Here is a 14,064-nt window from a genome sequence, read left to right on the forward strand (position 1 = left end):
GGGAGAGCTGCAGAAAGCCATCTTTCTCCTGCTCAAAGTGAATGAGGAAGCATATAACCCTAACTGCTGCAGACAGTCATCCTAGAACCGTAAGAGGAACCATCCACAAGATAAAGTCAATACTTTGATGGACAACAGAGAGATGAAAAGATCCTGGGTCCTTGAGGAGACTGCTGAGCCACCGGATCAAGCAACCCTGAAGTCTGCTCTCCATCTGGACTTTCAGGATAAAGAATACTTTAAGTTAGGTTTTCCTATACTCGAAGCCTGGAGCTCTCTCACTGACAAACATCCTTCCACTGTGACAAGAGGAACAAGAAATGTGAGAGGCAGGAATTGAGACAGATGATATCTCATGGTTCCAATTTTTCTATGTAAAGTAAAAGGCGATCCAGATGCTAAGGGTGAGGTGAGGCTGGGCCCTGGTTGTTCAGGGCATAGGAAGGAGCTGCCCGGGCCATGCAGAGGGCCTGGCGGGCAGCACTGAGCACTCATATGAGGGTTTGCGAGATGCACGTAAGCCTGAAACTGAGCCATTCACCCAAGACCACCATCCTGTTGGGGCAGCCTCTGGGGTCACCACAGTGCATCAACAGGACAAGAGGAAAAGGAGTTGGGAGCATCAGCACAAGAGCAGTGGAAGAGACAGACCCCAGGGTCTTCGCTGGACATGGTAGGGCATGAAAGCAGGAAAAAACAAAGGGACAAAAAGACTAGACATCTCATTGGATCAAAGAACAGGTACCGTGGGAGCAAGAGTACCAAGGAGACAACACAGAGAAAGGTCCCAGTAAGCAGACGTATGGGACCCCAGAATAACCCCAGGCAGAGTGCTGGACCCAACACCCTCCACCCCGTGCTGTCCACCCCACCCCCAGCCCAGGAGCGTTGTTTCAGGATTAACTGTAGTAGATAAGTTCTAACCTAACTGAAGCTGGACGGACACAGATAAGAACACAGAGGGGCCTAATATTTCCCATATCACCTGGAGCCATGAGCACATTGGCAGGTTGAAGGGGAAACACCTTCAAGTTTGTGCCAATGGTCCTGAAAGCTCTGTAGAGAGAAAAGACACTCTGTGGAGGAGAGACCGGGAACACTGAACGGAAATCATTCCTTAAACTGCTTCTCTTTAAGAACTCACCTCTGCATTCATCTTGGTCTCCTCCTGCAGTGGCTGTGAAGACAAAAGCAGAGGTTCAGGACCCTGGTGGCACCCACCCCAAACTCCACACAGACACTCCTCTTTGCCACCCCCTTACTCCCCAATTACTTTCTGTCCAGTTGGTCCCACTGGCCCCATCTTCCCCAAATGCCTTTATCACCTTGAGCCCACCAGTAAGGGGACCCAGGCCACTGTCTGATTATGAGGCTGGCTGTAGCTGCTCCCCTCGGACGTCTCACTAGTAATGTTTTCTCTAAAGAAGGGCATTTCCAACCCCCAAGGTCCATCTCCTACATCAGAAGAGTAGCTGTATAGGTGATACCTCTGTGTACTTTAAAGAATGATGCATTTCCCAAAGTTGATGCTTGGAGAGGATAGTTTCAGATCTGCCTTTTATGGGGACAGGCAAGGCAGTAAGAAATACATACTTATTTTTTTTCCTCCTAGCTGAATTTCCAGAGGACTTAAATTTATTATGTTACAATAACAGTTCAACAGGCTACTCTGAACCCTTTGCATCACGGAGGAAGGAGACAGCAAATAAGCCAGCATGAGTCAGAAGAAATGAGGAAGGACAAAGGGAAGATCAGAGGAAACAGAAGAGAGAAGCAAAGAAAGAAGGAACTAGTACAGAATCAGTGTTCTAACTTCAATACTTCTAGGACTGCTTGCTGAAAATGTATATTCCTGGGTGCCTCCCTCCCAGAAATCCTGATTCAGAAAGTCTATAGGAGGGGAAGTAAGAATCTATACTTTCAATAGACGTTCAAGAGATGGTATGCAGATGGCCAGACAGCTGCACTTGAGGAAACATGAAAACTGGGAGAGGAACGAGAGACCCAAAAGAATTAACTTTCTCACTCATTTTTCAGAGCTCTAAGAACTGCCACTTTATTTCAACTAAGACCTGGGCAGGCCACGGCAGGGTCAGTGGATAACAAGAGGGAACAAAAAAGGACTAAAGGTGCCTCTCCGATCCTTCCATCTGGGTGGGATGTCCAAGAAGCCAAAGCAAACGAACTTGAGGACAGGAACAAGGGCCCCCCACAGCCCCTGGTGAGGCTGTGACCGCAGCCCTGCATCTCATCTTCGCTCTTTCAAAATATCGAAAGGATTAAACGCAGTGATGTAACCATGAACAGTAACACTGAAATAGAACTCTCAACAGTCCTCTGAACACTTGGGATGATAGTCTAGGCTGGTGTTGGAAATAGCTCATTTTTCAGTAGTTCCCCTCCCTCTCTCTTCCCACTCCTTCCTGCTTTGAGATTGTGTCTCCTGATCCAACCCCACCAGCACACATCAGGGAGTCAGTATGGGTGTGATGTCTTCTTATGCATAAAATATCTCTGAAGGGTCACTAGGACGGTTAGCAGTGGTTGTGATAATGGTCAGCTACTTTATATACATTACTGCTAATCCTTGAAACCTTGGCAAAAAAGTTAATATTAATTCCGTTTTATAGACGAGGTATCTGAAGGTCAGGGAGGGCAAAAGCACTTTCCCCTGCAGGCAATGAGTTCTAGCATTGCTCTGTGATTTCCAGTGAACTGCTGATTCTAGAGCCAAACTCCAGAGTGCTCCAGAGACCTTTCCAGATTCTACAGTCACTCAAACAGTTTTTACAATAAATAGGAGATCTTGTGTTCGATCCTGCATCAGTCATGGACTAGCCAGGTGACCATAGCCAAACAGGTTTATCTGCAGGCTGAATGGATGGACTTTATCTCTAAGGTCTATTCCAGCCCTAAAATGCTCTCAGATTCCCAGAAGAGGAATAATGTTCAACTTCAGTCATGATGGCAGAATGCAAATAATGGTTTCATCATAATGCTCTATCAGACTGACAGAGATCAAAATGTTCACTATAGTGTGCTGGTCAAAGTGTGGGAAATAATACACTGACATTATTAGGGGACTACAGATGGGTATCATCTCTATGGAGGTCAGTTTACCAACACCTGTTAAACTTCCTAATGCATGCAACCTAGCAATTCCACGGCTTCCTGTTTCTGTCTCCAGCCCAGGAGAAATCATTAAACTGCTCTGAGCCTTCTGGCCTTATAGAAACATTACTATTACTTGCCTTCCCCTCCTAATGATGACTTCTAGGAGAGCTTCCTACAAAATGTTTGTTTATAAAACATTACTTACAAACTTTGCTGCTTCTCCACAGAATCTAGGGAAAGCAAAACAAACCAAACAAAAAATGATTTGGAGAGATGCATGTGTGTGTGTGTGTGAAAGAATCCCACCTAGAAATCCTACCACACTAGACATCAGTGGTCTACCAGCAGGATGAATCGCACAATCATTTATAAAGCACATTTAACTGGGGTATGTGAGTATATTTAACCAGATTCTTTCCATGCTCTTTCCCCACTAGCTTTCAACTTCCCTTATAATATGTCACTGTGAGGAGAGGCAGCAACCACAGGCCCAGTGAGATCTGGCTTCCCCTTTCCACACCCTCCTTGCCCATCACATGACTCTCTCTCCTTTCTTTTCCACTGTCCCGCAAAAACCAAGTAAAGTTTGAACAGAACCCAGGGAGAAATTTATTCTACATTTTCATATACTCTTCAAGGTCCAAGACCTAATCCTATAAGAAGAAGATTAAAGTTTGTGTATTTCAAAGATTTAATATTTAAAGGTCAAACACTAAAATGCTTCAAGTTTCTTTTAGTATTATGTTTAGAAATACAGGCGTTTTTACTTCTTTTAGATTTTTTATTTTCTTTTATTTACAATTCTTACTTTTAGTCAATCTATTGGTATATGGCATGAGATAAGACTCCGTACTTTTCTCCAAAGAGTTGAGTCAGTCCCAAATCATTTATTGAGCATTTTATCCCTTCCCCTAATGATTCTTATGTAAGTTCTTATGAATATGGTTATTCTTTTCTTCATTTCCTCTGCTGTGTCATCAACCTCTATTCCCATGCCTATAATATATTGTTTATATGACTGTAGTTTTACAACGTTTTGATATCTAGTAGTTCAAGTTCTCTCATTAACTTGTTCAGTATTCTTATCTAGTCTTGCTTGCTCAGACCTCCAAGTTAATTTTAGAGCATCTCTGTCAAGTTACAAAAGAATTCCACTAGGACTGTGCCTATGATTGCATCAGATTTACACATTCAGTTAGGGTGCAGTAATACGTCTTGCCATCCAGTAATATATGGTTTGCCTCTCTAGGAGCAACCATTTAGAAAATAAAAAAAAAAAAGAAGAATCTCGAGTTAGCTCCTGAATTACTACATAAAGATGAACAGCTCAGGCTGCAGTGGTTCACTCAAAGTTAGAGAAAAACACTTTTGCATAAATAACCTGCTTAAAGCAATTTAAAGTAGCTTTCTCCTTTCCCCATATCTACTAAACAGACTTGCAGTTTGAGTTTTGACCCCATGCACACAAGTACACACAGACAACCTGTTTTCTGCCGGGTAAGAGCCTGCCTGTAACTACACAAACCAGAATTGGAGACTTGGCTTCGGCACCCACTACCTGTCCGTCTGAGGCTGGGTACAAGGCCTTTCAGTGCCTTTGTTTCTGCTCCTTGACAAGAAAGAGGGCGCAGATGAACTTAGGCAAACTTAAATGACCTCTCTGCTCCCTCTTTCAGTGCTGACATGCTATAATTCTAACCCACTTGACTTCTATTTTTTTTGTTCTCCTTTGGTTTAGCTTCCCTGGTGTTTGGCTTGGTTAGTGAGGTCATTAGTGTCCCTTCTGGTTCTCTCAGGGGGCACAGACACAAGTAAACTAGGACAGGCTCAGGTTACCACATCTGGTAAAGCTGCTGCCATTGAGGCCACAGGCACAAAGTGCTGAGCAGGTAGAGCTTTCCCTGGCACTGTCCCTGAACAAAAGCCCATCTTGTCCCCAGCCCTCCTTCCTAGCCCCTCCCACCTGCTCTACATCCCTCCTGTTCCTCATTGCCACTTTGAATGTTTCTACCTTTTATTGAAAGAAAATGTGATAAATAGGAGAGAAGTGAGAGTAACAGGAGTTAAAGTACTATGACTAAGAAATAAACATCTATTACATTTAAACTTGAAAGCACACATTCAAGTTTTTAAGAAGCAGTATATTAACTCAAATAATTTCCAACAAAGTGCAACTCAATTTCAAAATTCGGTTGCCATCAGGATATTCTGGGGCCCATACATGTTGTTAGGCATTGATCCCCCAGAAAGTCCAGGTCATCACCTTGGTCCCCTGTTGCCAAAAGACTAGTTCTTCTGGCCAAATGCAATAGGAAACCATGAACTGCTGGAAGAGCTGAGTACAGTGTTACTGACAAGAGCAGGGACAAAGGAGCAGATGTGGGGGTAAAACCTGTAGGGGTAACTTTCCTTTCTAACACTTTTAAAACTTTTAAAGATCTCTAGAGAGAACACCTTTTCTTTCCATAGTAGATGATTCAAGATTTTTACAAGCAAGAATTCACAAACTGCTGTTCATGATTTTAATGCTAACTCCATATCATTTTTTTCTCAGCACAGAACATAGCTCATTCTTCACTGTTGTGGCCCTGTTGTTTTCCCATGCCATTTTTTTTCCAGCTTTGAGATGTAATTGACATACAACACTGTGTAAGTTTAAGTTCTATCACATATTTCCAGAGGGATTTTTAAGAGGCTGCAAATTCTCAGATTTCAGATGAGAAACTTTAAGGCCCTTTTGAACTCTCAAGTATCATAATGTGGTTTCTGTGTTGACTTTCAAAAAAAAAAACAATTACGTGACAAGAAAAATCATTCTGTACAAGTGCAAGGTATATATGAAATATCCAACTATTTATTCAGGCACAAGCAAATATAGTTTTAGTACACCAAACAGCACAACTGAGTGGGAATATGCAGGATTAAAAGCATTTAATGAAATCCTTCAGTAAAGTTGACCAAGATGGTAATACAGGGAGCTCCTGAGATCCCTCCTCCCACAGGCACACGGCACATGGAATGTACCCCTACGCATGCAGCAATTCCCTCTGAAAGAGATCCAGAAACTTGCTGAGCCAACTCCTACATATCTGAGGAAAGAGCAAACACCCACATTCGAACAAGCAAGAGAAGCTAAGACACTCCCGCTATAATCCAAACCCTTGTACAACCCCATTCAGTCAGGAGACCACCTATAACCCCTGCCTGCTCTCTAAGGACTGAAGGGTTTGGACCTCAAAGCTAGCACCCCAACTTTTAGGCCTCAAACCAGAGGTACAGGCCCCCAAAACACCTAGCTCTAAAAGCCAAGGGGGCTTGTGTCCATAAAACCCACAAGAGTATAGCAAAGAAACAGCTCCTGAAGAACGCACGAGCACGCACCATACCTCTCCCCAGAGGACACAGTGCAGAGGGAACAGGCAGAAAGGCCCATCTTCCAGTCTCTCCCTGATAAGAGGTCTGTCTGCATACTTTACAGGCACCCTGCTGCTCGAGGGGCAAGCATCTAACCTAAGCACCTATCTAGGGGCTACCTAGAGTCCTCCCCAGAGAATGGGGAAGCTGGTATACACCTCCGCAACCTCTACCCTCCAGCCCACTCCAACAATAATAGCAAGTTGCCAGCATCTCCCTGGAAGGATTTTGGATACATATCTGGTATCCCAGCTCCTGTGGCTGCCACCTGAGGGTCAGGCCCCCAGATCAATGTGGCTTGCATTCACAAGTCCCAAAGGACTACAGCAACTAAGGAAGCAATTCTTAATAGGCACAGGAGATCCCCTACCCCTTCTCTACCCCCACAGCTATACACCTGGGGGAACAGGAAAAAATGCCCCAACTGCCAGTTTCTCCCTGGAAGAGGCTTAATGACACTTTTTCCCAGGTGTTGCCTGAGTGTCCAGCTTAAGAAGCCTACATTTAGGTGCTGACTGCAGTCTCCTCTTTGGGACACTAAGGGTCTTGGCACACCCTCAACCACTGGGAGCCACTATGAACAAACAGATAGCTCCAACAATTGCAAAGGTTTGAGAAACAAACAAGAGCTCAGACCAGCCTGACGGATGAAGTTTATCTCCTGGAAGATGCATTTGTTTTATCAAATGTGCAGAAACGAACACAGAGGGTCAAGAAAAATGAAGCAACAGAATTCAAAATAATAAACATAAACATGCTTTCCCAGGGTAGGACAGCAAGGCATGAACAAAGTGTTTCTACAAAGAGATAGGTAATATAAAAAAGTACCAGAGATTACAGAGATGAAGAATACAATAACTGAACTGAAAAACTCAATACATGGTTTCAATAGCAGACTACATCAACATAAAATAAAATCAGTGTATTCAAACAAGGCAGTGGAAATAATAAAATCAGAGAGACAAAAAGGAAAAAAAAAAAGGAATGAAAGAGGAAATCAATAAAGGGAAAGCTATACCATGCTCGTGGATAGCCAGAATTAATATTGGTAAAATATACACACTGCCTGAAGTAATCTATTGAGTCAATGCAATCCCCATCAAAATACCAATGGCATTTGCAGGATTTGAAAAATAATCCTAAAATTTGAATGACACCACAAAAGTCCCTGAATATCCAAAGCAATCTTGAGAAAGAACAAACTTGGAGTTATCACAATTCCTACTTTCAGGCTATATTACAAAGCTATAGTAATCAAAATTGATACATAGATCAATGGAACAGAATAGAGAGCCCAGAAATAAACCCACCTATGTAGTCAATTAATCTACAACAAAGGAAATAAGGACAAACAATGGAGAAAAGACAGTCTTCAATAACTGGTGCTGGGAAAACTGGACAGCTACATGCAAAAGAATGAAACTGGACTCCTATAGTACATCAGACAAAAAACTCAACTCAAATGGATCAAAGACTTGAAAATAAGATCTCAAACTGTAATACTCCTAGAAGAAAACATAAGGGGTAAGTTCCTTCATATTGGTCTTGGAAATGATTTGTTGGATTTGACACCAAAAGTAAAGGCAGCAAAAGCAAAAATAAACAAGTGGGACTACATCAAACTAAAATAAAAAGCTTCTGCAGAAACCATCAACAAAACTGAAAGGGAACCTACTGAATGAGGAGAAAATATTTGCAAATGACTTATCTGAAAAGGGGCTAATATCTGAAACATGAAGAATTCATACATCTCAACATCAAAAAATATATAGTTTGATTCTCAAATGAAAAGAGGAACTGAAGGGACATTTATCCAAAGAAGAAATACAGATGACCAACAGGTATACAAAAAGATCTCAACATCACTGATCATGAGAGAAATGCAAATCAAAATGATAATGAGATGTTACCTCACACCTGTTAGAGTGGCTACTATCAACAAGACAAGAAATAACAAATATTGGTGAGGATGTGGAGGAAAGGGAACCCTCCTTCACTGTTGGTGGGAATATAAATTGGTGCAGTCACCCTGGAAAGCAATATAGAGGTTTCTCACAAAAGTAAAGTAGAAATACCATACAATCCAGGAGTTCTACTCTGGGAATTTACCTGAAGAAAACAAAATTAGTAATTGGAAAAGATGTATGTGCTCCTATGTTTATTGCAGCATCATTTACAATAGCCAAAATATGGAACCAACCTATATACAAGATGCAGTATTACTTGGCCATAAAAAAGAATGATTTCTTGCCATTTGCAACAACATGGATGGACCTGGAGAGTATTATTCTAAGTGAAATAAATCAGAGAAAGACAAATACAATGGGATTTCACTTACATGTGGAATTTTAAAAACAAATCAAATGAAAAAATAAACAAAAGCCCAGAAACAGACTCATAGATACAAAAAACAAATTGGTGGTTGCCAGAGGAAGGGGGATAAGGGAATAGGTGAAGGAGATCAAACATTACCCACTTCCACTTAAAAAATAAGTCACAGGGATACAAAATACAGCATGGGAAATATAGTCAATAATATTCCAGTAATTTGGTATATTGACAGATGGCAACTACACTTACATGGTGAGCATTTTTTAATATATGTAAATATTGAATCATTATGGTACACACCTGAAACTATTATAACATTATGTCAATTATACTTAAATAAAATTAAAAATACTTTTGAAAAAGTAAATGTGACACATATATACATATATAATGGAATACCATTCAGCCTAGAAAAGGAAATCCTATCATTTGGGATAAAATGGATGAACCTGGATGACATTATGCTAAGTGAAATAAGCAGGAAAAGATAAGCACTACATGGTATCACTTATATGTGGAACCTTAAAAAAAAGTTAAACATACACAAACAGAGTGAAAATAGAAAAGTGGTTGCCAGGAGCTGCAAGTTAAGGGAAACAGAGATTGTAAAAGGGTACAAACTTTCAGCTGTAAGATGAATAAGGCCTAAGGATCTAATGTATAACATGGTGACTGCAGCTGATAACACTGTATTGTATAATTGAAATTTGCTAAGAAAGTAGAACTTACATGTTCTCACCAGAAAAAACACACAAAACAAAAAACAAAAAAGGTAATGTGAGGTGATGGATGTGTTAATTTACTAGATGGGAAAATCCTTTCAAAATTTATCTGTGTATCAAATCGTAACATTAGACACTTTATATATATTAGAATTTTTGTTGTCAATTATACCTCCATAGAGCTGGGAAAAAAACAACAAAATCCTGTGGTAAGCTAAAACAGTACAACTTGACATTCCTGCATGAAACAGAGCCAGAGGTGAAAAAAAAAAAAAAGCAATGGCAGATGTGTATGTGTGCTTTATTTTTCAAAAATATATTTTGCCTATCTCCTCTACAGTATCTCTTCAGAAGTACAGCCCCAAAACCCTCACTCGGCATTGGCAATAGATCCCTTGCTGAAGGTGGCTCTCCATCCACCATCTCCCAGCCCTTAGGAGGATGGCTGAGCTCCCCACACTGTATTACCTGGGCCCCTTCGCCCTTCAGCCTCTGCTTGGCCAGTGGAGATCAGTGGGCAGAGAAAGGGAAAGAGAGAGACTGGTGTACTTATCTGCCACTCACCCTGTCCTGCTGGGCTGCCCTGGAGGGTGGCCCTCCTTAGAGTCCTCCAATTCTCTCCTGCCCACCCCAAAGCTCTGCTACACAGTTCCTTTCCTGCACCTTCGGACTAGGGTGGGGTTGCTGTCCCATGAAGCTCTTCCCTGGGTGCCTCACCATCACCTGTTGGTTCCCTGAAATCCTACTCACCCCTCTATAAAGAGTCCCCTCAAAAATTCCTCTCATTTTTGTGCTTTTTCCTCTTAGAATCCTAATGCGTCTCTTTCCATCTGTCTCTCTCCCACATGCAAACAGAAACATGAGCTCTTTACAGCATGTCAGCAATCAGTTAATGATTTCCGCTGACCCAGCAGCTCTCAACCAACATTTCTGATTGTCATGATGGGGGGAAGGAGAAGTGGGAGAGGAATGCCGCTAAATATCCTCTAAGGCACAGGACAGTTCCCCCATAGCAAAGCTATCCAGCCCCAAATATCAATAGTGCCAAGGTTGAGAAACTCTGGATTACTCATCACGCAGAATAAACCACATCTGTGACTTATTCCTCTGTCCTCTCTGAAATGCTCTCTCAGATGCCCATTATCACCTCCTCAAAGCCAGGCCACTGGCTGAAGTACGGGGAAGGATTACGGTGAAGGGGAAGGTGACCCTCTCAGATGGGGCCAGGTGCTAACCTCAAAGGTCCAAGGGTAAAAGTAAATGCAACCCTTGTGCCCAGACTGTACTCAGCTTCCATGGAGGGAGTTGGAGACCTTGGGGCCTACCAAGGAAAATAAAAAAGCTATATTGGAGAAGTCTGTAAATGTGTACATCAAAATATTAACTGTCTGAATGGTGGAAATTTTAGTGACTTTCTTTTTGCTTATCTCTGTATTTTAAATTCTGCTATAATGGTTAACATTTGTATAGTTATTCAAAATCTAGGAAAAGTTATGTATTACATCATATTCACTAACTCCAACCGTCCCAACCCAGTTTCCTCAGTTGAGTAGACTTTCACATGGCAATATACCAGGATGTTCCAATAACGAAGCCTGTGGAATACTGTCTTTATAGCTGATTTTCAGGAAAGGCTCTGCTGCCTTCATGACCATTAATATTTGAGGAATGAATGCATGAAGTCTCTAGTATGCTTTACTTCAAATGACAAGAATATGTAACTGACCAAGTTTATCTTCCTTGGGACAAATGTGAAACTCAACTACAGTAACAATACTGACCTGCACTGTCCTTTAAGGTAGTCACTAGACAGGTGTAACTATTTAAACATTAATTAAATGTAGAACATTTCCACTACCTCAGAAATTTCTATTGGACAGCACTTTCCTTTTTTGTCCCCTAGACATATTTTCTGTTCTTACATTGTCTCTGCTCCCAATATCTGGCTGCATTAATTTTGTATTTGTTACTAGTCTGTAATTTTGTTGTAAACTGCCTTAATTCTTTTACAATTCTGGGTATTAATACATACAACCCTGTTGCTGCTGGGAGCTGAGCTTTAGTTTTTTTAGAGTGCACTTAATTCACGCAATCTTCACAATAATGGCTAGGAAACGCGTATTATTCCTGTTTCCAAAGAGTTGAGTGCGGCCAGAGGCGACGCGGCCGGCCCCAGCCCCGCACGCCCTGCCATCCCAGGCCGGGCCCCCAGCGCGCCTCGGAGCTGCAGGGACGGGAGCACTAGCTCATCCCCGGCTGCCGAGACCACGCCGGACACGCGCGCAGCACCAGCCGGCGTAGGTCTACAAAAACACCAAACCATAAACAGTTCTGAAATGAAATACGGTTTAATTTTCTAAACAGTCTGTCTTTGCATACGTGAGAAAGCCGCTCCCCGCGAAGGCGCGCCGCGAGCCCGCGGCCGAGCCTCGCGACCGGCAGCCCTGCCAACCCGGAGGGCCGAGGTGGCCGGCGCCGGGACTCGAGCCGCTGCCGCACCGACCGCGCGCTGGCCTTGGTTTTCAAGTACCTGCCCGGGAACTTTACAAAAGCCGCCGCGGCCCCCATCCCCAGCGCGCGCCTTACCTGCCGAGGGGCACAAAGCTCGGGCTCTGCGCGCAGCCTCCGTGCCCCGCCGCCGCCGCCGCCCTGCCTCCCGGGGCGCGGATTGGCCGTGGGGCGGCAGGACGCGAGGGCGCACGGGGCGGGGAGAGGGCCGCGGACGGAGCGGGGCGGCTGCGAGGGGCAGGGCTGGGGTCCCCGCCTCCGGTCTCCTCCTGGGAAAGCCCGCCCCGCTCTGCCCGCAGGGCTGGCTGAGAACGCGCCTGGGCCCTTGGCCGCAGCCCTGGCCCTTCCGGGTTCCCTGCTCCCTGCTCCGCGGCGCAAGTGGGCAGAGGGCGCTCTCCAGCAGGAGCAGAGGAGTCCTTAGGCCCGGCTGTGGGACCTGGAGAGGCGCCCCCGGCCCCACACTGCGTGCTCGGCCGGGGGGCTGGGGGCGTCCCAACCCTGTCCCCCGCCGCGCTCCCACTGCGCAGAACCCGCTGGCAAAGTTGATTTTGTGGGGGGAGGGGGAATGGTGTGTGTGTGTGTGTGTGTGTGTGTGTGTGTGTGTGTGTGTGTGTGAAAATACACAAAACAAAATTTGCCAAATTTGCCATTTTTAACTGTAAGCTCAGTATCACATCAGTTGTGCAATGATCACCACCACGCATCGCCATTAACTCTTCGTCTTCTGAAACTGAAACTCTATACTCAATAAACAGTAACTCCCCAATATTCCCAGCCCCTGGCAACTACCATTTTACTTTGTCCTTGTGTACTTCACATAAATGGATTTATATAGTATATGTCTTTTTGTGACTGGCTTATTTAGCATAATATTCTGGAGGTTCATCCATGTTTTAACATATTGCACAATTTCCTTACTTTTTTGGGCTGAACAATATTCTATTATATATATACATATCACATTTTATTTATCCACCCATTGATGGACACTTGAGTTGCTTCCATGGTTTAGCTATTGTGAACAATGCTGTTATGAACATGGGTGTACAAATACCTCTTTAAGACCCTGCTTTCCATTCTTTTTAGGTATATACCCAGAAACAGAATTGCTAGATCATATGGTAAATATACTTGAAGTTATTAGGAACCACCATACTGTTTTCCATAATGACTGTACTATTTTACATTTCCAATAGTCATGAGGGTTCCCGTTTCTCCATGTCCGTGCAAACATTCAGTTTCTGGTTTTTTTTGATAGTAGCCATTCTAAGGGATTGAGGTAGTGTTTCATTGTGGTTTTGATTTGCATTTCCCTATTGGTTAGTGATGTTGAACGTCTTTAAATGTACTTTGTTGCCATTCATATCTCTTCTTAGAGAAATAGCTATTCAAGTCCTCTGCCCATTTTTGAATCACACTTTTTTTGTATTGTGAGTTTTTGGAGTTCTTTGTACATTCTGGATATTAATCCTTTATCAGATATATGATATGCAAATATTTTCTCTCATTTTGTGACTTGCCTTTTTACTCTGTTGATAGTGTCTTTTGATGCACAAAATTTTTAAATTTTTATGAAATCTGATTTGTCTATTTTTCCTTTTGTTACCTATGCCTTTGGTGTCATATCCAAGAAATCATTGTCAAATCCATCCATTGTTATGAAACTTTTCTCCTCTGTTTTATCTTTTAGTTTATTATTTTAGGTCTTACATGTAGGTTCTTGATCCATTTTGAGGTTTGTTTTTTTTTCTCTTGCATACGGTGTTAATTAAGAATCCAACTTCATTTTTTTGCAGGCGGATTTCCATTTTCCCAGCACCATTTGCTGAACAGATCGTCCTTTTGCCATCGAATAGACTCCTTGTCAAAAATCACTTGACCATATATTCAAGGGTTTATTTCTGGGCTCCCTGTTGTATTTCATTTGTGAAAATGTCTTTGTGTGATTAAAGTCCAAATTGCATGCCCAAGTAAG

General features: G+C 42.9%; 1 protein-coding gene across 2 annotated transcripts in view; it reads right to left on the bottom strand.

The window, feature by feature from the left end:
• The window catches only part of BLVRA (biliverdin reductase A), a 65,992-nt gene extending 53,666 nt beyond the window's left edge, over positions 1-12,326 (bottom strand). The window contains exons 1-2 of one of the 2 annotated variants that reach the window (XM_036918877.2): positions 12,168-12,326; positions 1,145-1,177 (exon numbers count right to left, since the gene is read on the bottom strand). In XM_036918877.2, the coding sequence (XP_036774772.2) occupies positions 1,145-1,156 (12 nt within the window). In that variant the 5' untranslated portion in view covers positions 1,157-1,177; positions 12,168-12,326. The remainder of the gene's footprint in view (positions 1-1,144; positions 1,178-12,167) is intronic. The other variant, XM_057504368.1, reaches the window with a different exon arrangement.
• Between the last annotated feature and the right edge of the window lie 1,738 nt (positions 12,327-14,064).

This window comes from Manis pentadactyla, chromosome 7 (assembly GCF_030020395.1).
Source record: "Manis pentadactyla isolate mManPen7 chromosome 7, mManPen7.hap1, whole genome shotgun sequence".
Classification (NCBI taxonomy): Eukaryota; Metazoa; Chordata; class Mammalia; order Pholidota; family Manidae; genus Manis; species Manis pentadactyla.